This window comes from Pogona vitticeps, chromosome 2 (assembly GCF_051106095.1).
Source record: "Pogona vitticeps strain Pit_001003342236 chromosome 2, PviZW2.1, whole genome shotgun sequence".
NCBI classification, from domain to species: Eukaryota; Metazoa; Chordata; class Lepidosauria; order Squamata; family Agamidae; genus Pogona; species Pogona vitticeps.
In genome coordinates, this window is record NC_135784.1 from 21,082,892 (window position 1) to 21,110,869 (window position 27,978).

At 46.0% G+C, this 27,978-nt stretch overlaps 2 protein-coding genes across 3 annotated transcripts; one reads left to right on the forward strand and one right to left on the reverse strand.

The window, feature by feature from the left end:
- On the reverse strand, nucleotides 1–26,389 carry LOC110070369 (uncharacterized). The gene is made up of 7 exons (XM_078386820.1): nucleotides 25,073–26,389; nucleotides 22,914–23,034; nucleotides 18,982–21,221; nucleotides 7,722–7,906; nucleotides 5,106–6,027; nucleotides 3,162–3,282; nucleotides 1–2,214 (listed from the first exon to the last, which is right to left on the reverse strand). The coding sequence occupies exons 1-7, from the start codon at nucleotides 25,832–25,834 to the stop codon at nucleotides 1,157–1,159; spliced, it is 5,409 nt and encodes a 1,802-aa protein (XP_078242946.1). The 5' UTR covers nucleotides 25,835–26,389; the 3' UTR covers nucleotides 1–1,156.
- On the forward strand, nucleotides 8,600–14,822 carry LOC110070374 (uncharacterized). 2 transcript variants are annotated; one of them, XM_072988491.2, is made up of 4 exons: nucleotides 8,600–9,382; nucleotides 10,693–10,748; nucleotides 10,860–10,979; nucleotides 12,929–14,822. In XM_072988491.2, the coding sequence occupies exons 3-4, from the start codon at nucleotides 10,946–10,948 to the stop codon at nucleotides 13,912–13,914; spliced, it is 1,020 nt and encodes a 339-aa protein (XP_072844592.2). In that variant the 5' UTR covers nucleotides 8,600–9,382; nucleotides 10,693–10,748; nucleotides 10,860–10,945; the 3' UTR covers nucleotides 13,915–14,822. The 2 variants fall into 2 exon arrangements, with proteins under 2 accessions (XP_072844592.2, XP_072844591.2); XM_072988490.2 differs by lacking the exon at nucleotides 10,693–10,748.
- Nucleotides 26,390–27,978: the final 1,589 nt, after the last annotated feature.

The window sequence follows — 27,978 nt, forward strand, 5'->3', positions numbered from 1 at the left end:
TTTATTTAAACGTGGAGGAAAGAGGAATAAAGCAAAAGTATCATAATAGAAAAGAATAAATCAACAAAGTAGCTTTTACATAGAGCCTATACTGAGTCGCTATAAGGTAAGTTCCATAACTTACAGCCTAAGGCATGGGTCTCCAACAATATCAAGCTGAAGGCAAAATAATAATAGTCATTGTAATAATAATAATAGTAGTAGTAATAATATCCACTTACATCTAGTGGCAAATAAGGGGGCATCTCACCAGTCAGGAGTGAGCAGAGGGGTGTAATGTAACCCTCACAGGTGTAGATGAATGCTGAATCATACCTGCCAAGGTGAGAATGTGTGAACGAAACATGCCTGATCTGACACCAGACTTCATTGGGCCCTCAGCATCTTCTCCCCAGTGCTCATCATGCATAAATCTGTCAAATTTCATAATGCCATTTCCCCAACACTTTCTTGGGCCACACTTCCTTGGAACCACCACCAATCACCTCTTGTCCCAAACAGGCCCATAGATGGTGACAACCTCTGGGGCTGTAAGGTGGGCCTGATCCACTCAGCTCCATTCTATGGCAGGCAGTCACCATTTTGGATTCCAACCCCCTCCCCTGCCATAAAATGTTGACATTGTGCTCATATTGTGGATGATGTAAGATGGCAGCTGCCCACAGAGACTGGAGCAGAATGATTTCATAAGAGAAAATTTTAAAAAGTGTCTCCTGTATGCTAAAATGTCACCACAGGGTTATCCTTTGTAAATCATTGTATTAAACAGAATAATCACATTAAATTCCTTGCATCCAAACATGAATGGTATTACTCATTAAGTCAGTTCATTTATCGTAGAACAAAACTTGTTTAAAAATGCTAATGAAACAATGAAAAAGAAAGAAGGAAAAATAAATGGTGATTATAAGAGAATTGGCCATATTAGTTTCATATGATCAATACCCCTTCCCACGGAATTATTTCAGCTCCATTTCATTTATATTACCACTGTGGAACTAATCAGAAATTATGAAAGTGGACAGTTCCCATATCTGATAGAACAGAACTGTGAGTTTCTCTTAAAGTCAGAAAAGAGGGCATATGTTGCGCTTTCTCTTTTGTAGGTCTTTCATGCAAGATAGAGATTTGGTTTCTGAGTGAAGTTCTTCCCACGTTAGGAACATTTAAACTTTTTCGGTGCAGAGTGGATTCGTTCGTGTTTAATGAGATTCGAGCGATGGCCAAAGCATTTGTCACACACTGGGCAACGATACGGCGTCTCCTTTGTGTGGGTTCTCTGGTGTGCGACAATAGCCGATTTATCCCGGAAGCTTTTGGGACAGAGGGCGCACTGAAAGGGCTTCTCCCCTGTATGGATCTTCTCATGCTGGACCAGTCCAGCATTCTGAGAAAATCTTTTCCCACACTCAGGACAGATGTACGGCTTCTCTCCCGTATGGGACCTTCGGTGTTTCCTAAGAGATGAGGCATCACCAAAACTCTTGCTGCAGTCTTCGCACTTATACGGCTTCTCGCCTGTGTGGATCCGTTCATGCACAATGAGATTCGTGCGATGGCGGAAGGTCTTCCCACAAGCTGAGCAGGGGTAAGGCTTCTCATCGGTGTGGATCCGCCTGTGCACGTGGAAAGCTGACATGCTCCGGAAGCCTTTCCCACAATCAGGACACTCGTGTGGTTTCTCTCCCGTGTGGATTCTCAAGTGTCGAATTAGGTCATACCGGTGAAGGAAGCTCTGTGTACATTCTGTGCAATGATGGGGCTTCTCTCCTGTGTGGATCTTCTGGTGAGACACAAGCCCGGCTCGCTTGCTAAAGCTCTGCCCACACTCGGGGCAAGAAAAGGGCTTCTCTTGGATGTGGGTCTTTTCGTGGGCAGTCAGAAGGGATCGCTGGGTGAAGCTCTGCCCACATTCTGGGCAGTTGAAGGGCTTCACTCCAGTGTGGGTACTCTGATGAGCCACCAGGACGTCTATCCCTGTGAAGCTCTCCCCACAATCCCAGCACGTGTACGGATTCTCCACGGAGGCTGGATGAAAATGAACGGTTTCAATTTCTTCATTAATGGTGTTAGTTTTCTGCTCCTTCTCAGACGATCCTCCTTTATCAGGATTTTGGGAAAGGGTCTGTTCTATTTTAACTGGCAGGATCCAGTCGACTCCCTTTGTTTTCACAGACAGATTCTTCTCCTTCCAAAAGGGCCTCTCTTCCTCAGCTGGAATAAGAAAAGAATCCTAACTGTTGGTTCTCCCTTCTGGGGAGAAAGTTTATACCCAAACTCCAAGAGTCCTGTGGTGGTTCAAGGACCAAAAGATTGATTTGGCCTAAGCTTTTACAGATTGCAGACAGTTTTTCAGATGCAAGAGTCTGCAGTCCAAAACAGCTCAGGGCAAATTAACTTATTAGCCTTTAAAATGCAAAATGGCTACTCCCCTGGAAATTTCCAAGAGAGAGGTTAGATGTCTTCTTAACACTTTCCCTCACACCCTATATAGCATCAGATTTCCAATTTATTTCTTTTGATACATTCTGACCTCCTCTGGCCACCAATATCCCCTCCATCATGCCTCAGTCTCGCCTTCCATGACCTGGCTGCCCCCCAATATTGGGGGATCTCAAGTTCCCCAAAACTCCAGCCAACATGGCTAGTGGTTAAGGAAACTGGGAGTTAAATTCCAGAGGCTCTGGAGAACAATTTCTGCATTTGAGAGCACCTTGCTTTTCACAGTAGAGCCCTTTTTAAAGGCTCTGAATCTCTTTTGCCCTGGAGATGCAGAGACAGAAGCTGAGAAGTACAGAAAAGTAGGTGCTCTAACCACTGGGTTATACATCCCAACCCAAATTCCAGGGGATCCATTCCAGGGTGGCAGACATGCCAGCTGTCATTGCCCTTGTAAGGTCAAAGAAGACCAGGTGCCAGTCTTAAAGAAAGCTAAGGGGGCTTCAAAGACACTGACGGGTCTTACCCACATTCCCTTCTCTGTTTCATTTTCTGCTGCTCCCCAGAGTGTTGATTCCAAGGGAGCAGAGATCCTTCTGTATTTGTTGATGCATCGCTATAAGGCAGCCTTTGCTCCGATTGGCATCTCTGAGATATATTGGACGGCAACTCCAAGGTGAAGGTCACTCCACTGGAGTTCATCCCACCCAAGAAAGCCTTACCCAGAGCAGGGATCTCAACGCTGTCCTCCTCCTTGTTCTCTCTGAAGTGCGGCCACGCGCTGGAGTCCGAGGGAGCCATCTTGGTCGAATCAGCAGACGTCTCTCTGAAGGGCCACAGAGCCTGAAACGACAGCAAGGGCCCGAGGAGCAGAAAAGAACTGGGTGAGAAACCACTTTAAAGATGCAGCCTGTCCCAATGTCAGCTTCAAAATGTATACTGGACACCTGAATATGAGAAGTTGCTCTATGTCAAATCAGACCAGTCGGGACACCTACCAGAGTGGCCTGTAGTGTATATCTCGGGAATCTTGACCTCCTGTACCAGGAGACAGAAGGCAGGAGGACCTTCTGCAAAAGGAAGTGCTTGGGGTTCTCAAGGAAGGGCTTACACAAAGGAGGGGCAGCTCTCTAGGGAGGGCAAGGAGCTGGTCTAGGTTTTTCAGAAGACGGAATGCTAAGAAAAAAACACGGGGGAGGGGACAGGAACAGCCCCCATCCAAGATCTGGAAATCAGGATATTTCGGGGGGCATATCTCTAGAGATTGCCCATTCTAGTTCTAGAGGGGGAAAAAGTCTTCTTCAGTCCCTAGGGTTGAATTCTGATTCAGAGAAATCCCTGGGAAAGTTGACAAATTCCAGGGTTGGGGAGTGCAATGAGATGACACCAAAATGACAGCATGTTTTAATTTAAAACCTTCACTGCTAGAACTGAAATATAAAGAGATCTGACCTCATCAAATGGGGAGAATGGGAGGCTATAGAAATGCTGAGAAATCACCAAACCGTGGTATCAAGGGGAAGGTAAGGATCACCCGGTCAAGGACATGGTTCTCCACCTATGTTCGAAACAATTTAATCATGGCCTATTCTTGGCTTTGTATCTCTCAAAAATCTCAAAGGGTTTCCAGTTCTAGATTTTCTTATATAATATCACTTCTAAGAACTGTTTTAGGAGAGGTAGCCGTATTAGTCTGTGCTAGCATATAAGGCTAAAATTTTAAAATAGACAAAAACGTTGCAGCACCTTAAAGACTAACTGCTATATTTTGATGTGAGTTTTCATGAAGTCCACTTATCCAGTTACTCCTAATGTCTGTCCCACAGAAGCCAGAATGCAGAGATATTCCTCTCTAAACATAATTCCAACTTTAACAGTCGTCTTAGCCTCTTAGTACAGATCTCTCTATATAGGCAAAAGGTGCCATGCTTAGGTAAAAATAGGCAGGAGTAATCTGAAGGTTTATAGAAGTATAAAAATATGGGGGCAGGGGATAAGGGAAGGGAATTCAGTGACCACCGAGCATGCTCAGCGGGCATGGAATGCAGTCTTATTGCTAGGCAGAGGTGAGCAAAGGAAACCAGAGGTGGGCACAGAATGGTGTCCTGAAAAAGGGTACAGCTAGCTGGCTGGCACCCAATAAACGGAACGCTAGAGATTTAAAGGTCTTGTTTAAAGGTCTCACTGCTTTAAGGCATGCAGTGGTGTGTCACTAGACAGTTACCCCGCATGACAGTTTTTTCGCTAGACATTGGCTTTTTGCGATCGCTATAGTGATTCGCAAAACAATGATTCCTATGGGGGAATTTCGCTGGACAATGTTTGGTCCCTGCTTCGCAAACCGATTTTCGCTAGACGACAATTTTTACAGCTCCCTCCGCGGGCGTTTTCGGGACCTAAGCTTCGCAAGACAGCGATTTAAACAGCGGTTCGTAAAATGGCTTTCCTATGGCCGATCTTCGCTAGACAACGACGATTCTTCCCCATTGGAACACATTAAACAGGTTTCAATGAATTCCAATGGGGAAATGCTTTTCGCTAGATAATGATTTCACTAAACAGTGATTTCAGTGGAACGGATTATCATTGTCTAACGAGGCACCACTGTACTAGCCAAAAGCCTTGGATACACTCATCCTCTCCCTCGGGACCAAATTCTTTCTCACCGGTCGCCCCCGTGGTGCTTTCCTTTGCTGCCGCACCAAAAAATCCTCTGCCAGGCTGACCGCTTGGAAGCAATTCTCCGGACGGCCCCCTTTCACCCAGTTCTGCATGTCCTCCGGCAGGATGGTTAAGAACTGCTCCAGAATCACCAGCTCCAGGATCTGGTCTTTGGATTTCTTCTCTGGCTGCAGCCACCGCCGGCAAAGTTTCCAGAGCATCCCACAAACCTCTCGGGGACCTTCCGCATCCTGGTAGCAGAACTGTCGGAAGCACTGGCGCTCAATATCCAAAGTGGCCCCACCCACGTCGGGAGCATCCTCTTCCACCACTTCCATGAACTCTGGCTCGTCTTTGGTTACAAGGCTGCCGACAGAGTGGTGGGTTTCTCTATCGATGCCGGACACAATTCCGGCTCCCCCATCTTGGTTTCCAGGCTCCAGTTCTGCATTGGAGGCTCCCTCAAATGGAGAGGAATCAGCCTGAGTATCATGCCTGGATCCTGATATAGGAAGCTGTTCCTCTTCCTGGTCAGAAGAAGGAGACTGTTCAGCCTTCAAGAAAGTTTCCGCCTCTCCTTCAGAACCATCCCCTGGCTCGCCCCCCAGTTCTGGTTCAAAATCTTCTGGTGCAACTCCTTCCCACGGCTCTTTTGGCCCTCCAAAGTGGATAACTGGAAGGCCTCTGGCCACAACCCTCTCTGCTTCAGATTCTTCTGGGTCCTGCACTCCTATCTTTGCTCCTTCCTCTGGCGTAACTTCCGCCTGGAGATTGGGGACAATGTCATTTTTGTGTTCTGCTGCCATCGTTGTTCTAGACACCAAAATCTGGTTGTTTGTCTTGGATGATGCCTTCACGTAGTTAATTTGTGTTTCCTGGTGACGCTGAATGCAGAGTCCAAGATTGTCTATTGTTAATGGTTTCCACCTAAAAGGGAAAAATCAAGAATAGACTAGAGGCAGTCTGACCGCACATGAAGTTATTCATTGCTTCAAGATACTGATGCATCCCTGAAGTAGCAGCAGCGTTCAGACAGTTAGTTAACCAGGAATCCTGCATTAATGACTACAGTTATGGACACAATTTTATGCTAATCTAATAATTCTCAACTCTGGACCTCTAGATGTTTGTGACTTCAACTCCCAAAGGTCTTAGCCAGCATGGCTAATGGTAACACCCTCGAACTCAGTGGTTCCCAACCTTGGTGCAATAGATGGAGGAAGGAAGGAGAATCTCATGCTGCCACCACTAGTTTAAACAGGAGTTTTGGGACATGGATTTACTAGATTTGAGAGAGAACATCCACAACTCCTAACTGTATATTCCACGTTCAGAAACAGCATATGCTTTAAATGCTAAGTGCTGGAGAGAAGGAGTAGCCATAGGCAATATTGTTCTGCGCCCGATTTACAAGATTCTCAAAAAGCTCAGGTCGAGCACTGTCAGAAACAGGATATTACACCCCATGAATGATACAGTCAGGAAGATTTAAATGCTGGACTGAGTGGTGATGATACATGCCTTTGTTTCCATCACTCTACCTTGCCCGGGGGGGTGGGGGTGGGATTCCTAGAGATTCATTATGCTGCATTGGATTTGCACTCAAATCCAATAGGGGCTACACACTACACTAAAAATTTGTCACAGCAACCACCCCGTGTTGCCCCATTTAAAGAAAGCCTGGCAGGGAGTAAGCACGTTGTTTTCAAACTGAAATCATAGTTTTGTAAAGTAGGCAAATATGGTAGCAGTACATGAGGCCTTAAAATCTCCTCTCTCTCTCTCTCAGTTTCTGTGTGCACCTCTGTCACCCCTCAATGGTGACCTTTTTAAATAACTTATTAGGACAGTGGATCCCCTAGTCCAGCTGTGTTTGGAGATTCTGCAGAACTGCCCCAAAGTCCCGGTACAAATGAGCTACATAAATTTTTCATCTCTTTGCCCAGACCCTTCAACCGAAGCCCTGGCGGCCAGACTTTCAAGTGGCTGCCTTTTCCAAACCAACCCCCCCTGCCCACATCTGCCAGAGGTTAACAACCGCACCCTGCCTAAGGGTGGGGCCAGCCTTCCCCCCCCACACACAGCAGAGATTAAATGAAGGGGGAGAAAAGCAAGAAGCAGCAAAAAAGAAATAATGAAGGAGGAGGCAAGAGGAAAGGCAAGGGACGCTCCCACCCCTTTCTTCTTCCAGACACGGGGGGGGGGGGGTGATCGTTCTTGGCTCCTTCTTTTCAAACTACCGCTCCCAGAATCCTCCACTCAAGATGGCCACGGGCGGCTGCAGGATTCTGGGAGTTGTAGTCGCGAAAAAGCTCCGCCTTTGGCCCTGGGCCCACCCGTTGTCGACTTAACTCCCAAGCATCGCCGGAGGGGCGCTCCCCCCCCGCCCTGCTCCTTCCCCAAGAAGGTTTCCCCCCCACACACACACACACGTGGGAACGCGGCCCTTCGGCTCCAGAGAGAGAGAGAGAGAGAGGGATGCCCCACCCGGCCCTCCAGGAAAGGGGATCTATTTTGGGGGGGCTGGGTGGGGGGAGGCTGGCTCTCCGGTGCTCCTTCTTCCCTCCACCCACCCTTCCTCTCTCCCCAAAGGAGGGTTTCTCCCCCCCCCACATACACACCTGATGCCCTCCCAGGAGTCCCGACGGCCTCGCCTCGCCTCCGATGCAGCGCCAGGTTTCGTCGCCGTGGAGCTTAAAAAAAAAAAAAGGAGGAAGCCGCACTCGCGGGGGCACGAGGAGGAGGAGGACGGGGGAAGGAAGGAAGGGCTTTTTAACGTCACTTCCTTTCCTTCTGGAGAGCCGCTCTAGGAGGGCCGCACTCTGCCGTTTTAACCCCTCGAGTGCTCTGAGAAATCACTCTGTGAGCGGGGAGGGAGGGAGAAACAAAACACCTTTCCTAATTAGCGAAAGGGAGACACCATCTGTTTATGGACGTTACACGGGGGCTACCATGTCCTAGAGACCGCATTGAGCCGCAATACTTTGGGGCCAGACTGGTTGTTTTTTTTTTTTACCCCAGCCAGGTTTTTTTTCTCAGCCTAACCTACCTTACAGGGTTGTTGTTGTTCTAACGGAGAGGAAGCAGGGAGGGAGGGAGCCGGCTGGGCTGCTTCGAAGTCCCGGGTGGAGAGGCGGGAAAAAAAACCCTTTGCAAATAAAGAAGGGACCTCCCACGGGAGGCTCTTGGGCCAGTCCCATTTCCTTTGCACTAGGGGCGGATGAGGGGGAGGTGGTTTGGGTGGGGAAGGATGATGAACGCCACCTTCAGTTTTTTGGAGGCAGGGAAGGCGAGGTCCCAAAGGCATCTTCACCTAAAATGGGTCGTCCTGACCCAAAAGCACCTTCGATCCCCATGAAGACCTGCGCACGCCCAAGCGAGGGCACGGATCCTGCAACCAACAGGAGCAGCAGGTCTGGGCTTTGCAGCGGTTCAAACGCACCTCGCCTGCCCGGGAATTACTGCAGGATTGCCTGCGGGCACACGGATGGATTCTTGTCACTGGAGAAACTGGTTCGGGGACGGTGCTACAAGGAGGCAGCCCGTCATGGCTGTCCGAAAGCAGCTGGACTCCAATTCCCATCAGCCGCAATAAAGCTCACTCCCTGCGATTATTAGGAAGGGTTTTGATTTTCCTGATCCTGGATTGAATTGCAAGGCTCCCTTTGCTTTCCTTCTCCCTCAAGGGCTAAGCAAGGTGTTGCTCCCCCCCTGGAAGCGGAACTCCAAGTCCCATCGCCCGCTCAAAAGTATGGGCCAAAGGGAGGGCGGCGGCTTCCAAAAGTTACTCCAGCGACCATGAGGGCAGAGGGATTCTGGGAAAGGAAATACAAGAAAAGGGTTCCCCCCTCCAAAAAAAAAAAAATCTGAGGGATAATGGGTTTTGTAGTTCAACAGCGTCCAGAGGGGCATCATTTGCCCAACCCTGTTTTTCGCCTCTTGGGAAAATTCAGGGTAAGGGTTAAACTCTGAGAGTTTGCAGCCCTAGAAAAGCACCCGAGGAAGGAAGGAAAAGAAGAAGAAGAAGAAGAGGGAGGTCTCTTCTGTCAATATGTAGATTCACTTCCTGCCTCTTGTCTTAATAATACTGGTGGGGGAGGAGAAGGTTGGTAGGTTTGCATATATAGATATATAAATATTTTTAAATTGCACTGGAGCACAGGGGCGAGGAAGAGCCGGTAGTTTGTTCTGGCTGAAAAGGATGTTGCACCAAAGCAGAGATTAAGGAGAGGAGAAAAGCCAAGACGGACAAAGGAGATCTTGATGAAAAATGTACTGCAAGGTGAAGACGAAGCTGAGTCCCGGAGTATTTGCAATTTCATTTCATTGTCTAGGAATCGCCCTGGGGAGCCGCCTGTGGATGGTGATTAAATAAATGCATCTGAGAAAATAAATTTCCAGGAAGCAGGATGCAGAAATCAGATTATTAGGTCCTAATTCTAGACTTTGTTGAACTCCAGGTCTGCTCAGGAGCCACTGGCAGGTCGAGAAGGCTGTTTTCTATGCTGGCAGAAACTTTGCTTGCAGTGTTACTGGTTGAGGCATTTTTATGATTAAGTGTTATTCCGCTGATCAAATGTCTGCTGAAAAGCAGAGAGATGGCAGGCTTTCTCTGGCATGCTGCCATTTCCTCACAGTTAGTGCCTTGGCTGCTTTTCCTTTCATATTTTGTTACATTTTTAATGTGCATTTTGATCACAGTCTCCATGAGATCATCTAGTCCAGCAGTCTGTTTAAAAGCCGGAACGATGCCATGACCACCCCCCTGAGAGGCGGCAACCCGGCCTCTGCTTAAGACTTCCATGGAGGCTCAGGAGGACGAGTTTTGAAGCCAAATTAGTCTTCCTGTCGGCTTCTTTGCCCAAATTTTAATTGTGATTATGATGATGAGTCATGGAAACCACATCCTAAGTCTGGAATTTTTTTCACTTCTTTGCACTATGCCTTCTGCGATCGTGGCCATTCTGGCTGTAGGATTCTGAGAGTTGTAGTCCAAAAAAAAAAAAGAGAGAGAGAGCAAAATTTCTATGCTCTGGCAAATCCTATAAGAAACCATGAACAGAAGTTTGTGGGGAAGTAGCTTTTATCTAAACCACTGGTTCTTAACCTTTGTTACTCAGAAGTTTTTGGACTGCAACTCCCAGAAGCCTTCACCATCAGCTCTGCTGGCTGGGGTTTCTGGGAGTTGCAGTTCAAAAACACCTGAGTAACAAAGGTTAAGAACCACTGATCTAAACTTTGAGATGGGGGAGTCTTAAATGTAAAAAAGGATTGGACCGTGGAACAGTATGGTCTCCCTGTGGAGAGGGGAAACTCATGTTTCCTGCATGTTTTTAAGGATCTCAAAGTGACTGTTACAGTTTCATTTCACACTGAGCAGTGGGTTGGACTAGGTGATCTCCGACATCTCTTCCAACTGCAAATTTTTGTGGCAGCATTAAAGAAAGCCTGCATGTTATTTACGTGTCATGTTCCCCACTACAAAACTGGACGCTGGCGTTACCTAATGGTAGGTCAGCTTTGAACTTTGCTAAGAAAATAACGGTATTGTGAAAACTTATTCATCCATTTCATTTCCTGTCTGTGTTTTAGCTTTGCAGATGCCTTGTGAAGTAGGCCGGGCTCATGACTGGCACAAAAACCACTCAGTGAGTTTCATTGTTCTGTGAAGACTTAACCCTGGACCTTGTATATCGGGCTAAAATCCACACGAAGGGGACTCCGTTAACTCTACGTTTTAAATGATCACTTTCTTTCAGGATCCTGGTGACCTCTGAGGAGTTGTCGGAGTAGCTCCCTGAGGCAGATCAAGTTCTGCTGGATCCCAGTCAAAGGAAGGGAAAGCATGGAGGAGAATGGGAAAAGAGTGACATGTTCAGGTAAGTGTTGTTGTTATGAGCCGTCAAGTTGCTCTGAATGTACAGCGACCCCATGAGTGAATAATCTCCAAAATCTCCAAAATGTACTGTACTCAACAGCCCTGGCTCAGCAGTTGTAAACTCAAGCCTCTGGGTTCCTTTAGGAAGTCAATCCATCTTGTATTTGGTCTTCCTCTTTTCCTGCTGCCTTCCACTTTTCCTAGCATTATTGTCTTTTCCAGAGACAGGTAAATGACTCATGGCTAATAAGCTTTTCATGAAATATGGAGAAGAAAGGCAATCCCATAAGTTCTCCTCCATGTTGGCAGGTTGTGTGCCTGTTCCTGAACTACACAATTGGTCACACAAGGGAGACCTGCCAGAATGCAGGGTGACATTTTTGCTACTCGTTTCTGCTCCAGAACAGAATACTAGACCATACGTCTTGCCTTTGATCAGGAGCAAGCCATACATTCTGTTTCTGCTGCTCTTATTATCAATAAAGTCTGTAAGCATTCTTTTTTTTTTTTTTATCCTACAGGTCCCACAATCTCCCAGCTATTGCAGAATTTTGAATTTTTGGTACAATTCTGTTTTGTTACATAGAGAAGTACAGAGTTTTACACAGGAGAATAGCTACAAGTTCCCCAGATAGTCCACACCTTTCTCATTAACTGGCACGCAAAACTTTTAAAAGCTTACTTTGAATTTTGTAGGAGGAAAAAAAAATAAAAACTTTTAATTACTCACAGTTATGAAGAGATCAACAGCAATCAAACAAACTGAACACTAATTGAGGAAAATTAATTGAGGAAAACTCCTGACGATTTTTCCTTTCTTATATCTTTCTTTGATTTCTATCTTAGTCTAGGTGCAATGTTTTAAAATTATATTGTTTCTTTTATTGTAAGCCGCCTAGAGTGGGCTAATATGTCCAGATAGGCGGGATAGAAATAAAATAAATAAATAAATAAATAAATAAATAAATAAATAAATAAATAAATAAATAAATAAATAAATAAATAAATAAATAAATAAATAAATAAATAAATAAAATAATAGGAAAAAAGAAGCACTCAGCAGAGAGGGGCAATAACCATTTCAGTGTGATAGGAGGGTAATCTCTCCCTTCCCCAATATGTTTGTAATGATAAATCATATTTATTTCTCTCTTGCCTGCACAAATAATGCTTCAGAATGGATTTAATTCCTGGCTTGGCAACATCCCGATGTTTTGCACAACTCTTCCAAACAGTCATTGCTAGCGTGGTTCATAGTGAAGAACAGGAGGGGCTCTAGCTGAAAACATTTGGAGTGTCACATATCCTCTACTTTCAGCATACTCTTATTTTAAGGTATACTGCCTCTTGCTGAGGAAGGTCATTCCAGTTGCTGTTATTTTGAATTCTTCTATGCTTAAGTGTAGGGTATTACAGATGTGCCGTTAACTTTTTTTGAACTACAAATCTCATAATTCTCCATTCTGGGAGTTCCACCTAACAGATGGACACTTACAGATACCTAAATTTGGCTCATCTGGGAGAAAGGCCTACATTGGAAGGCTTCATGGCCTACTCTAGGCCCATGTTTGCCTGTTTCCTTGTTCAAAAAGGAAGCTGCCCTAAGGTGCCACTTAGGCCTTTCTCCCAGGTCAAGTGTAGGTGTTAGTAAGTGTCAGTTTGTCAGGTGGGACTCCCAGACTGGGGAATTATCAGATGTGTAGTCCCAAAAACCCTCGAATGGTCCATCTCTAGTCAGGATTGTTCCTAAATGAATACTTCTCGGGTCTACCCCTTCTCCAGTTTAGGATGAGGTGTGATTCCATGGACATCTTCCTCCCCCCTCCAGATTCATACAGCCACATGACCACACCTGGGAGACAAGGTGGAACCATTGGGCACTGATGGATTACTCTGGTAACTGGGGTTTGTTTCTCTGGTCTCTTAGTTTCACCTTTCTCTGATTTCTAGGGTTATCGGACAGTGTGAATGAAGGAGAAGCAGGCGGGATGCCTTCTGAAGCTGAATGTGTGAAGATGGAAGGGAGCACCCATGTTGAAGATGAGCTGAAGAAGAAAGAGAGACTCGAAATGGCAGCCGAAGAAAAGCATCACAATAAATCTATGGCTGACGAAGGTGGGGAAGCTATTGAAATCTCCGTCCACCAAGAAGTATTGGTGGAAAAGAAAGAGAATACCTGCCATTTGTGTGGTAAAAGCTTTTGCTCTAAATCCCGCTTGAAAGTCCACCAGAGAATCCACACAGAGAAGAGACCGTATAAATGCTTGGAGTGCGGGAAGGGTTTCAGACAGAGCGGACACCTTTCTCAGCATCGAAGAATGCATACGGGAGAGAGACGATATAAATGTTTGGAGTGTGGGAAGAGCTTTAGTCAGAGCACATACTTTATTCTGCATAAAATAACCCACACGGGAGAGAAACCTTTCACCTGTCTGGAGTGTGGGAAGAGCTTCAGTCACAGCAGGAAACTGGCTATCCACCGCAATATCCACACAGGGAAGAGACCATACAAATGTCAGGAGTGCGGGCAGACTTTCAGCCAGAGCACCCACCTTACGTCGCATCAAAGGATCCACACGGGGGAGAAACCCTATAAATGTCTGGAGTGTGGGAAATGCTTCAATCAGAGCACACACCTGACTCTGCATCGGAGGATCCACACAGGAGAGAAACCTTATCAATGTGTGGAGTGCGGGAAACGCTTCAGCCAGAGCCCACACCTTACTTTGCACCAAAGAATTCACACGGAAGAGAAAATGTATAAGTGCTCTGAGTGTGGGAAGAGCTTCCACCGAAGCGACCACCTGACGGCTCATCGGAGGAGCCACACTGGGGAGAAGCCGTATCAGTGCTCGGAGTGCGGAAAGAGTTTCAGCCGAAGTTCAATCCTCAGTAAGCATCAGAAAACCCATCATGATGTAGATGTTCCAGTGTGAACTTCCCCATTCACTTATGTCAGCAGCTAGAGTTTTTCTTTGACACTTGTGGACTTTTCAGGCTTGAAGTATAGTTAGATAGACAGAACTCTTTTCAAATTTAGTATTTGGAAACAGGTTTCTGTCTAACTGATCTTTAGACAAACTTCAAAGACTAACGGGTTCTTCCAGATGGGAAAACAGTTCTTTTCTCCTTTGTTCATCATGAAGGCACGCTTGGGTTTTGGGGCATGTCATACTTTTAGAAGCAACCTCTTTTAAAACTGTCTTCTCTGACTTTCCCCTAAGAAAAGGTGGGAATCCTTTTAAAATATTGTTGAAAGGCAATCCACTTTCAGAGTAGCTCTTCTGGAACTCTGATTCTGTGTTGCGATTTTTCCCCATAGCCCCATTTTCCCCCAGCTGATCGGCGGGGGCTTGGGAAGGACCACGGGGGAGCCCTCCCCCGCGGTCCTCGCAAAGCCCTAGCTGGCATTTTCCCCCAGCTGAGTGGTGGGAGCTTCCAAAGGACCGCGGGGGAACCCTCCCCCACGGTCCTCCCAAAGGCCCCATTTTCACATAGCTGATTGGCAGTTCCAAAATGGCCACCCACTGTGTTGCCTCTCTTTAGAGGCACCGAAAATGGCCGCCCCTATGGAGGATCTTCACATAACGGTGAGTTCCCCCCCATAGGAATGCATTAAACAGGGTTTAATGCGTTCCTATGGGGTTTTTTGCCTCGAATAGCGACGAATCCAGATAGCGACGATTTATCCAGAACGGATTATCGTCACTATGCGGGGCACCACTGTACTATATTATAAGTCAAAGGCCAATTGGAAATGTTAGCTAGCAAGACGCCTCTGTATTGGTATGTATAAGAATTGTGAAAATTTTGAAACTGCGTGTCAATTAAACTTTTCCTTTGAGTGTTCTTGTTTCATTGGCTACGTGAGCTTTTATTTTATTTTTTAATTTAAAATATTTTTACCCTGTATTTCTTCATAAAAGTTTTTAAACTTTTAAAACGATCATTGACAAAAGATGACTAAAAACAGGAAATTATTCACATATTAAAAAAACATTGTATTAAAAATGCTAAATACTGTAAAAGCATTATTAAAATAGATTAAAAGCAACAAAAATACTAATCCTCCCAATCTACTGACAACAAGGAATCATTTGGGGTAGGAAGACCTGCTGGGAAAAAAAAAACATTTTTAAAACTGTTTTATATCTATTAAAATATGTATATCCCACTCTGTATCTAAAGGTTTCAGGGTGAAACATTGTCAGTTAAAAATATTAAAACAATTGAAAAATAGTTAACAAGATTGTAGTAGTTTGGGCATATAAACTGGGTAGTTTGGGCGGCATATAAATTGAATAAATAAAATAAATAAAAGTGCTATTTTACTTTGGCTTGGATTGTGTAATTTTTAAAATTGCCCATACCCTGGCTTGAGATCTTTGGGTATGGAATGGGACATAAATACCTGAATTTTAAAAATGTGAGACCAAAAACTGGAGTTTACTTGTTCGCCAATCATTGACTGAAGATTGAAAAACAAGGAGCCGTGCTTCAATCAAGTGGTGCTTGCACCTGTTCTTGTTGGAAGCTAAGCAGGATTCTGCCTGGTTAGTTTTTGGAGGGGAAAACCAACGAGAAGCAACGAGTTCTCCAGATTAAGGCTGTGATGAAGCTTCTCCTTGAAACGTTACAATCCTGTCAGTGCTGAAAATGCTGAGTCGGGCTGCGACTGTGCCAACAGCTTGATTCAGAACCTGTTTGACACTTCTGTTTGGATCAGGTAATCACACCAAAAGTAATTTTGAAAGTAATCAACCCTGAGTGCTCACTGGAAGGACAGATCCTGAAGCTGAGGGTCCAATAGTTTGGCCATCTCATGAGAAGAGAAGACTCCCTGGAAAAGATGCTGATGTTGGGAAAGAGTGAAGGCGAGAAGGGGACGCTAGAGGACAGAGATGGTTGGACAGTGTCATCGAAGCTGCCAATATGAATTTGACCCAACTCCGGGAGGCAGTGGAAGATAGGAGAGCCTGGCGTGTTCTGGTCCATGGGGTCACGAGGAGTCGGACACAACTTAACGACTAAACAACAATCACATCAAGACTGCTGAAGGTTCAGTGCCAGTGTCCACACTGGGCCCTCAATCAGATGCAGCATGATCTATTATGCCACGACTCTTCTTCCTTCAATCCCACCATTTCTCCAATCCCCGGTTCTCCTTTTCTGGTTCATTGTAAAGCCAGTGGGCTGTTTAAAGTGTTGCACCGTGTTAAGAAAAAAGAACAGCTTCCAAAGTTCTCCATAACGTACAAACACACAAATCTCACATAAAACATACTCGCCTGTTGTAGCTCATTAGAGCTGTTTCTACTTCATATTGATTTTTATCATCTTTTTTTTTAAATCTGTGCAGAGGTGTTCTGGCGTAACCCTTGTGGTGTAATGGACAGCATCATGGACTAGGACTCGGGAGACCTGGGTTCAAATTTCTGTTCATCCATGGAAACTCACTGGGGGAGTGGAACTAGTAAAATTGCTCCTTAAATATCTCAGTTACCATGAAAGCTCTGTTAGGGTATCTCTATGGTGGCTCTGACCTGACAGCATGTAACAGAGGTGAACCTGTGCTTGACTAATATAGCAATGCAATTATAAGTTGATCCAGCACTGAACTTGGTACAGTGGTGCCTCGCTAGACAGTTACCCCGCATGACAGTTTTTTTGCTAGACATTGACTTTTTGCGATCGCTATAGCGATTCGCAAAACAGTGATTCCTATGGGGGAATTTCACTGGACAATGTTTGGTCCCTGCTTCACAAACCAATTTTCACTAGACGACGATTTTGACAGCTCCCTCTGCGCTCGCAAAACAGATGTTTCCGGGACCTAAGCTTCACAAGACAGCGATTTAAACGGCGGTTCGCAAAGTGGCTTTCCTATGGCTGATCTTCGCTAGACAACGATGATTCTTTCCCATTGGAACGCATTAAACAGGTTTCAATGCATCCCAATGGGGAAATGTTATTCGCTAGACAATGGTTTTGCTAAACAGCGATTTCAGTGGAACAGATTATCATTGTCTAGCGAGGCATCACTGTAGTTTGCTTCTTAAAAATAAAATAAATACTTTGGGTCACTCAGGAGAAAGATTGGGGGGCATTTCCACTGTTGAAGACTTCATGCCCTGTTTAGTAGATCATAAGAATACCATCCACAGTCACACACACCCCATCCTTTTGGATAATGAAATAACTGGTCCCATGGGGAAATCTCTGTTCAGATCGCACTGGCTTGATAAAAGTAAAAGCTGCCAGCAGCAGATGGGGGGGGGCTCTGCTTTGGGAACAATACGGGCCAGGCTGATTCACATTGACCTTTGCATCATACGATCAATTCATGTGTGTATATATATACATATATTTAATGCCTCCATTTCACATCCACAGCAAATCTCATACTATTTACCAGTGTAAATAGTATTAGATAGACACATGATCTGACCCAGTACAGAGGCAGTATGAACTCTGAAAGCTTTTGGTGGAAAGTCATGTGACTGCTGTGATGTTTTAAAAGCATTTATGTCCTTCAATGCCGCAGAACTTCTTTTTCAACTTTAAAGGCCAGACAGTGCATTGATGGTAACATGTCTTGACCAATGTATCTGATATGTGATTTTATCTCTAAATAATGTATTTTTGTCTTCCTGGTCATTTGACCATAATAAATGATGATGATGATGGAAAATCAGACGTTAATTTGGTGGCAAAATGAAGCCAGTGTTGGCACCTGTTGGAGCTCTGGAAGAAGGGCATTCTGCAGCCAGGGTTCCAAATCAAGACCAGAAGTATACAGACAACCAAGTGCAGTTCCTCTGGGTTTGATCCCCTGATCAGCTATGGGGAACTGACTGGGGGAATGGAACGGGTAAAATGACTCCTTAAATATCTCACCTTGAATGCCCTGTTAGGATCACTAAAGGCTGGTTGATGAGTACAGAACAGAGAACATAACATGTGAACCGGCCGCAAGTGAGTGTCTTGGGGGGGGGGGGAATAAGGACAAAGGAGCCTTTGAGACAGTATTGTAGTATGCAGTCTATGGAAACAGCTTTGAATATAAGAGACTAGTTTATGGGGAAGCATGAGTTAAAACTGGAAGAACATGTTAGCCGGAGAAGGAAAGACTGTCCAGTGGTATGCCCTGCCTCTAACAGAGTTGGGATCAGAAATTTCGTTAAGCCACCAGGAACAGCCATGTTAAGCCAGATTAAAGCCAAATAAATAGTTTCACCTGGTGGATACTTTCTTTAGCATGCAGTACTACTTGCATTTTTTTAAATGTGAGCTTTTGTGGACAAGTTCACTTCATCACATTAGAAACTATAAACACACCACATTTTTGTCCTTTTTTTACTTTTTATTTTTATTTTGTTTTCACCTATAATGCTTACACAGACTAACAGACTAACTACCCATTCCACAACAACAAAATGTGGAGAACTCCAAAAGTGAAATGAGTTCCTTTATCAGAGTCTAAATATAAGGGAAGCTCAAGTCAAGGAATAATTTCTGTTAATAACTTTTTTGCAACGGTGACAGCCTCAGCCTTTCTACATAGATAACGTTCAGTCCATCCCTTAAAAAAGACATACTACAGTAAGGCAATAACCATTAAGTCATGGAGAAAGGTATTTCAATGAAATTTATTTGCAAGGACAAAAAAGGTCCTTCAGACCAGCCGGTCACATTTAAAACTGAACTGTTGACAAGTGACTCGAATTTCTTTGCAGCATACCCTCCTTTCAAAATTTGTTCTGCTATCCCCATTCCCCATTTGCTTATGTGGCTCACAGCATGAATCACCTGGACAAGATGTTGGGCCAACTGGGAACCACTAGCATCTCACCCAGGTTTACCACGACTCCCAACTTCAGACAGAAAACAACCTGCTGCCTCAGTTCAAGTACTTGCGTTAAGCAACAAAATTGAGTTTGGACTACTCAATTTCTCCAACAGTTTTTTCTTGTACAAGTGATGGTTATTTTCAGAGTTTACACACTTGTAGAGCCCACCTGCCCAGTGTGGATTTTCTTATGTCGGTAGAAAACTGAACTGTCCCTGAAACATTTTCCACAATCAGAGCACTCGTAGGGCTTCTCTCCAGTGTGTATTCGCTGATGAGTGACAAGGTTTTGCCTCCTGAGGAATCTTTTCCCACAACTGGAGCACTCATAAGGCTTCTCTCCTGAATGTATTTTCTGATGAGAGACAAGTTGTTGCTTCCTGATGAATCCTTTCCCACAATCAGAACACTCGTAGGGCTTCTCTCCAGTGTGTATTTTCCGATGGGTGACAAGCTTCCCCTTCTCGATGAATCTTTTCCCACAATCAGAGCATTCAAAGGGCTTCTCTCCAGTGTGTGTTCTCTGATGAGTGACAAGTTCCCGCCTCCGGATGAACCCCTTCCCACAAACAGAGCACTGGAATGGCTTCTCTCCTGTGTGGGCTCTTTTATGCATTGTGAACGAGGATCTGTCCCGGAAACTTTTCCCACACTCGCTGCACTGGTATGGTCTTTCTCCTGTATGGATCCGCTCATGGTCAATGAGGTCCGGACGCTGATTGAAGTGCTTCCCGCACACAGGACACCCATGTGGTTTTTCACTCGTGTGGATTCTCCTCTGATGGGTTGAAAGGTTTCTTTGCTGGCTGAATGTTTTCCCACATTCTGGGCACCGATAAGGTTTCTCTCCTGTGTGGATTCTTTGGTGAGCAAGGAGGACGGAGCGGTACATGAAAGGCTTCCCACACTCAGAGCAGCTGTGTGATTTCCCTCTTGAGCATATCTGTTTTGGCAGGGCAGAAGTTACTGATGGCTGACACCCATCCAGTTTTTCATTGGTGTGGACCGTCATCTGATGGGTCAAAAGATTTCCTTGCTGGCTGAATGTTTTCCCACAATCTGAGCACCGGTAGGGTTTCTCTCTGGTATGGATTCTCTGGTGAGCGAGCAAGACGGAACGGTATCTGAACCACTTCCCACAATCTGAGCACTCATAGGGCTTCTTCCTAATGTGTACTCTCTGATGAGCGACGAGTTCTCGCCTCCTGAGGAAGGCCTTCCCACAATCGGAGCACTCAAAGAGCATCTCTCCAGAGTGTATTCTCTGATGGGTGACAAGTTTTTGCCTCCTGAGGAATCCCTTCCCACAGTCAGAGCACTTGAAGGGCTTCTCTCCTGTGTGAGTTTTTTTATGCATTGTGAACGAGGACCTGTCCCGGAAACATTTCCCACATTCACTGCACTCGTACGGCCTTTCTCCTGTATGGATCCGCACATGCCCCATAAGGTCTGGACGCTGGCTGAAGCGCTTCCCACACACAGGACATTGATATGGTTTCTCGTTGGTGTGGATCCTTCTCTGATGAGTCAAGAGGTTTCCTTGCTGGCTGAAGGTTTTCCCACAGTCTGAGCATTCGAAGGGCTTCTCTCCAGTGTGTATCCTCTGATGAGTGATGAGCTCTCTCCTCCTGAGGAAGGCCTTCCCACAATCAGAGCACTTGAAGCGTGTCTCTCCCATGTGGATTCTTTTATGCATTGTAAATGAGGAATTGTTCCGGAAACTTTTCCCACATTCCCCACAGCTGTACGGCCTTTCTCCGGTATGGATCCGTTCGTGGTCCATGAGGTCTGGAGGGAGACTGAAGCGCTTCCCACAAACAGGACATCCATATGGTTTCTCGATAGTGTGGATCCTCCTCTGATGGGTTAAAAGGTTCCCTTGCTGGCTGAATGTTTTGCCGCAGTCTGAGCACTGGTAGGGTTTCTCTCCCGTATGGATTCTTAAGTGAGCAAAAAGGACGGAGCGGTATTTGAAGCTTTTCCCACACTCAGAACAGCCATGCAGTTTCCCTCTTGAGTGTATCCTTTTTTGCAGAAGAGAAAGTATGGATTCCTGATCAAATGTTTCCCTTAAGACTGACCGTTTATCCAGATTTCCTCCAGATGTTCCCTCATGGCCAGGTGGCTTTGCAACGATCGTTCCACATACATTTCCACTGTGCTCGCTCTCACCCACTGGGCTGGTTTGAAAGACTTTTCTTTCAACTTCCTCCTTGTATGCTCTCAAAGAGTACAACCATGTCGCCTTCCTCTTCTCTAGGTCATTAAATTGCTGGTTCAGAGAAACTGGTTCGTCACCACTTTGTGCCTCTCTAAACAACTGCCTAGATGGTTCCCCCTCTGCAGAATTTTCTAGCTGGTGCTGCTCTTCCATGCATGCCTTTCCATCTTGTGCTGGAAGACAAAAGGGAGACGGTCACATCTTGAGAGCAAGAAACACCTCTCCCAGGTTCTTCTAGCAGAATCATACTCTCTATGAGAGCTGCAGAAAGTTACTTCTGCGTAATTGCTCTAACAGCAGGGAGTATTTAACTATCACTCGGAGCATCCTGAACACACAAAAATCCGAGCTATAGGAAAACTGTACTATTGCTTGGCATCTGGGTTTCTGAGATCTGTATTCCACAAAAGTTACTTTTCCAAATTCTGTTATCTAAAGCCAAAACACACAAAGAATCTGGAAAACAATGGCTTTCTTTTACTCTTGCAGAAAACCTAATTTTGAACAAGATGCCCCAACACTTAGGAAGAAATTTTGTTGTGTACCTTATGTCTGCCTAAGGCTGATGATGTCATCAGCCTTATTTATTTAGTTGATGGCATCAACCTAACTTCTCTTCTAAGGTTCCCATTGCTCCTATGGAATCTCTTTCATCTTTAGGAAGCCACAGGAGTTGCGGGCTGGAAGACGAGAGTGTTTAATTACAAAAAAGTGACTGTCACTGATACGACTATCGGCAGCAGTGATGGTTGGTACTTATGACTTCCTGTCCCCCACCTCCTACAGCTTCCTAACAATGAAAGGGTTGAGATAGATGCTGTGGGAGCTTCAGGACAGAAGTAGGAAATGCTCAATTTCTGAAAAAATTGATCCTTATGACATCATCCGTCTTTGTGAACAAGATGTCAGCCGTTAAATTCTGAGGTTCTTGGTACTAACTAGTGTTCCAGGTTACACAATCTTCTGCGAATGTGTAATATGGATGGGTAAGTGGCTGAGGTCTCTGGCTGCGGATCCAGAGGTTGGGAGTTCGATTCCCTCACTCTGCCTCCTTGACAAGGGCTGGTCTCGATGAGCCATAGGATCCCTTCCGGATCTTCTGTTTTAAGACTGTTATTATTGTCGTACAAAACAAAACATGAAGGGCTTGTCTCCTCCAACAGAGAGGCCTTCCCCATGCTTTTACAGACCAACCTCAGAAACATCAAATGACGGAAACTGTACTTGGCCTTGCCAACTTCTGTTTCTAAGCTGGAAATGGGCATTGTGCGTTCAGCAGAGCACATGGTGCTCCCCAGTAATAAAGAGGTGCCTCCCTAGCATCCTGGCTCTCTACCACAATTGCATCCTGAAATATTACATTTTTTTTTGAAAAACAGAACCACTTTTTAGGTTCATGAATTCCCTGCCCAGTGCGCTAGGGGTGGCCAAGGTTTTCCTGTTCTGAGGTCTTACCCAACACTCACGAAAACCCCATCACAACAATGTTTAACAAGAGGACACCAGAATTTTTAGGTGTTTTAAAAAGCAAATCTTAAATTTCGTAAGAAAAAGCGTGATCCTTATATACGGCCTCATACGGCCCTTGAAGCACTCTCTGGGCAGTTTATAATTTAAGGATGGAGCCCAGCTCCATGAGCTAAGTACTCAATTTGCTGACCTCAGAAGGATGGAAGGGCAGACGGCATAAGAGTTTTCAGTTGTTAAGAAACAAAAAAATCACCATTTTGGTAAGAAAGGTTTTAGAGGATGGGAGCGATGGGGGATTCATAGGGGTGGCCTGCCAAGGTCCAGGAGAGTGGGTGTCACCCCCCCAGACGTCTGGACATTGCCTGCCTTTGAGCTAAGGAAGATGGGGTCCTTACCAATCAACACATAGTGGCCGTCCTGCTTGATTTCTTTGAAAAGCAGCTCCTTCCCAGGCTCCGATCCAGCCTGCTCTGCTTCTGGGAACTGGGCCGATCTCTCATCAAATGTTCTGCACATCTAAAACCAAGCCAAGAGTGGTAGGAATTAAACCGAGTATCACCCACTAGTTCCTTTCTCTCTCTTTTCAGTCTAACACATGGACACCTTGATTTTAGTCACATGGAAGGAGGCTGGGCTGGAAGGTCTCATGGACCAGGACAGGCCAGTTTTGGGCCTAGTTTCCTGTTGGAAAAGGAAGCTGTCCATGGGGCCTCCTGGGAATTAGAGCCTCCCCCCCCCCTAGGTAGGAAGGAAATGCACGAATAGCAAGGATCCAGGGCAGGGGTGTGCAACTTCCAAGGACTTGAGGGCCTTTTGTGGTCTGCACTTAATGAGAACACTCCTGTTTTCCCACCGTTCTGCCTCTGGGAAAAAATTGCAGGAAATGGCAACAACGCTAGCTAAAACGATGTTCTCTCTTATGAGGCCCTTAATTTATTTATTTATTTATTTGATTTGTATCCCGCCCATCTGGTCTATGCGACCACTTAAGACACGACAGGGGGTCATCCTATTGTCTGATGGGAAGGTGTGAAGAGGAACCAGTGAGAGCGGCTAAACCTAGAAGTGAGATGTCCCCTCACGCCTCTAGGGCCAAAGGATGCAGCACCCTCTTTACTTCACTACCTTCTGTGGTTCAGAACCTGGTTCTAGAAGAAGGCAGGAAGGCAGAGAGAGAAGCAGGCAGGAAGACAGCGGCGGGAAAGGAGCAGCCAATAGTGGAGGGTGGAGAGTTTCTTAATGACAGAGAAGGAGAAAGGATGTCAGCGGGATAGGAGCTATATACAGGGAGCAGAGTTGGGGTTCAGAGGGAAAAGTGAGAGAGCTCGGAGGTAGAAGAGAAAGAGCGAGGAGGGGCACCTGTCAAAGGGGGAAGAAGGGTCCTATGTGTTCTCTTTTCCCCAAATGGGAGAGATGAAAACTGAGAGAGGAAAGGGAACCTCACGGGGATGTGGAAGCGCGGGAATTGAGATACAGTTGGGTGAAGCAGAGCCGTTGGAAGGGACCGTGTATGTTTCCCTGAGAGGGAAGGGTCCTTGGAAGAAGGTGGTGCATCTGGAGCCTATCCCCCATGTATACCACACACCACCAAGGGCGAATGGGGTTGACACCCTTGTTGCGGGACTATCTGTGAGATGAGGAGTCAATTGCTGAGGAAACCTACTGACCACGAGAGGTTTGGAATGTCCCCCCATTAAAGGACTTGCTAGTTATGAGAGGTTTACAAGGAATGTGGCCTGAAACATCTGCGGCTGCTGGTCCCATTGGAACCACTGCTTGTCCAACGTCCCCCTGTTAAAGGACTTGCTACCGTGTTTCCCCGAAAATAAGACAGGGTCTTATATTAATTTTTGCTCCAAAAAACGCACTAGGGCTTATTTTCAGGATATGTTTTACTTTTTTCATGGGCAACCATCTACATTTATTCAAATACAGTCCTGTCATCTTCTTCTGGCTGCTGCACAAGGGTGTACAGTTTCACTTAACTGGGGCTTATTTTGGGGGTAGGGCTTATATTATGAGCATCCTGAAAAATCACACTAGGGCTTATTTTCAGGTTTGGTTTTATTTTCGGGCAAACAGGGCAGTTATGAGAGGTTTACAAGGAATGTGACCTGAAACGTCTGTGAAACATTGCCCACATTCACTGCACTTGTACAGTGCAGTGAATGTGGCAAAGTTGATGTACATCCCGCCCGTTGAAAGATATTAAACCTTTGGTTAATGTTAACCCGTCTCCTGTGATGACTTTCATTAAACAGGAGGAACTGCTTAATCTAGAACAAGAATCCAATCACTGAAGTCCATCTCTGGGGTTTGCATTCTGGCACTACACAGAACCCCCGACCCCACCAATGCTTAGCAGTCAAAAGAGGAGGGGGCAAAAAGACCACGTCCACTGAATTTCAGCGGTGGCAACCCTAAAGCAGACCGACATCCTTAGGGAACAGAAAAGCTTGAGTTTACAAGAGTTGAGCAAGGCTTCTAAGATGTCCAAAGTGGGTTTCATGAACTGGGCTGAAGAACATGCTCACTATCACATGCCCACACTCACCAAGTGCTCCCATCTTCCAGGATCTTGATGCTGCTGCTGCTGCTGCAGGAACTCCTCGGCAAGAGTCACTGCCAGGGAGCAGGTCTCCGGATGACCCCTCTTGACCCACTTCTGCATCTCCCAGGGCAGGATGGTCAGAAACTGATCCAGGATCACCAGCTCCAGGATCTCCTCCTTGCTGTGCCTCTCTGGTTCCAGCCACTGATAGCACAGCTCACGGAGCTTTCCGCAAACTTTCCGGGGCCCCTCCGTCTCCTCATAGCAGAGCTCCCTGAAGCCCTCGACAAGGTTCCTTTCCTTGCACCCTTCCGTGTTTGGGTTCTCCTCTTTCACTACCCTGTTGCTCCCTGTCCTGCCTGGGGGCCCATGGGCCTCTTCCGAGGAGCCGTAAAGGACCTGGGGAACAATCTCTCTTGGCTGGGCTTGGCTGACACTACAGGCTTCCTCACAAGTGGAGAGAATAACAGCCCGACTGGGGCAACTTCCTGCGGGCACTTCAAAATTGGGGGCTTCTATCATCTTCAGGAACTGCTGCCATTGGGCGTCCCATTGCTCTTTCAGACCCGTGGGGGTTGCCAATCCTTCAGCATCTGCGGCAGAGCGTTCCCAACATTCCTTTATGTGGCTGGACGGGAATGAAGAATGGCCATTTCCGGCTCCTTCTCCTGCCTCTGGGCCCATGAAGTCTTCCTCCATCTTCACTCCTTGGTTCAGGGCAGGTCCTAGCTGAAGGTCCAGCGCCTTTCCCTGATATGTCACCATTTTATTATTCAATCCAAAGATACCTGGAAGGGGAAATAGTGAATGAGGTGCCTTGTGTATCACACTTGTTGTCCAGTTCCTGAGGCTTCCATATTTTTCATCTGCTAGGTGTCACCCTATAGGAGAGGGGATTAACAAGAGTCAAATTGTTCCTAGCAAAGATGAAAGCTCCTTGGTCTGCTGTGTTCAGGTGTCACCACTTTTCCTACTGAAATTGTTGAATCTTATTCTGTGCTTCAGGGAGTGAGTTAGAGCTTTATTTTTCTACTATTGCCTGAGACATACCTATTTCAAACAAAATGGCTCCCACCCACCGAGCCAATTCCATTTCATTTAATCATCTAATCTCCCCATTCCCTGTTTCCTTTGTCTCCATTCTTCTGGAATTCCCCACCCTTTCCTCCAGACAGTGCAGTGCAGTCACAGTTAACGGTGACGATGGGATTTGTAGTCCAAGAGAGTTTGATGGGAGCACCAGACTAAAGGAAAGAGTTATTTACAAATTCCTTGTACTCGCTCCTCCCCTTTCCCCTGATTTCTGGAGTGCCCTCATCCAGATGGCAGACACACACATAGCATGGCATGGTTGGATGATACAATCTGCCACACCTGACAGGGAATTATGGGTGTGACAGTCCCACCACACGTGTGGGGCGGCCAGTCTTTGGGGGGGGGGGAAGTTACTTTTGTAGGTGCTTAACTCAAGATGGGATGGGGCACAAAGCCTTGCCGGCCCTACAGGCGAACAATCAGAAAGGGGAAAGGTCAGGAATCTACGGCAATCCACCCAGAGATCTCCCAATAGATCCCGATCGATCTGCTTTCCCCGCTCACCTCCTGGTTTGAACTCACCGGATTCCCTCCCCAAAAGGGAGCTCCGGCACCAGCAGCTGCAACAACCACGTCCCTCCCACTGGGGGGGGGGGCAGGAAAGCAGGAAGTGACGTCAGACCTCCACTGAGTCAATCGCACTTCTCCCAGGTACATAAACACGTTCTGGGGGGGTTGTCTAGGAATCGGAACTCTTTTACCTCTGGACTCTTACTGTACTGTAGTGTGTAGACTCAGAGCACTGGTTCTTAACCTTGGGTTACTCAGGTGTTTTTGGACTGCAACTCCCAGAAGCCTTCACCACCAGCTGTGCTGGCTGGGGTTTCTGGGAGTTGCAGTTCAAAAAAACACCTGAGTAACCAAAGGTTAAGAACCACTGCTGTGTAGAGACCTTGATGTCCCGTCAAATCGCCTCGGATTTATGGCGGCCCTATGAATGAGTGCCCTCGGAAACGTCCTGTTCTCAACTGCCCAGCTCAGCTCTTGTAGGCTCAAACCTGTGGATTCCTTTAAGGAGTCAGTCCATCTCATAATTGGTCCTCCTCTTTTCCTGATGCCTTTTACCTTTCCCAGCATGTTCTTCTCATGATGTGCCCAAAGTAGGACAGCCTCAGTCTCAACATGTTTGCCTTCCAGAGAGAGTTCAAGCTTTATTTTTCATCTTTTTGACAGCCCGGGGGTATCCACAAAGCTCTCTCCTCCAGCACCACATTTCAAACGATTTTTCCACTTGCTGGCTTTCTTTCTTGTCCAGCTTTCACACCCATACAGGTTGACTGTGAGTGATCTTGGTCTTGGTCATCCTGACACTTGAGGATCTTTTCTAATATCCTTCATGGCTGCCCTTCCAAGCCTCAATCTTCCTCTTGATTTCTTGGCTGCAGCCTCTATTTGCATTGATGATTGAACCAAGCTATACAAAATTAAATCAGTTCAATATCTGAAATCCAGTCCTTTCTTGAACTCAAACGAGTCTTGCAGACAGCAGTCGCCATACAGCTCTGAGCTTTTTGCTGGATACCCATCACCTTGCCAATCTGTGGTCTCAGCTTCCCCTCCACAAAAGAGATGGATCCTAAGTAGTCACTCCCATTGACTAATGGGGCACTTATAATCCTCACTAGCGGGCTGTTTCAGCGAAGCAATCAACCTCACCAGCCTAATGTTGTACTTTGAAATACAACAGACACATATACATATCTAATCCCTTAATGAACACTGCCTGACCTCAGCTCAGTCTTTGTGACTACGGTCATGTTTGCTGCTTCTCAGCGTTCATGGTCAATGATTTTGGGATTTCAAGTTTAATTACT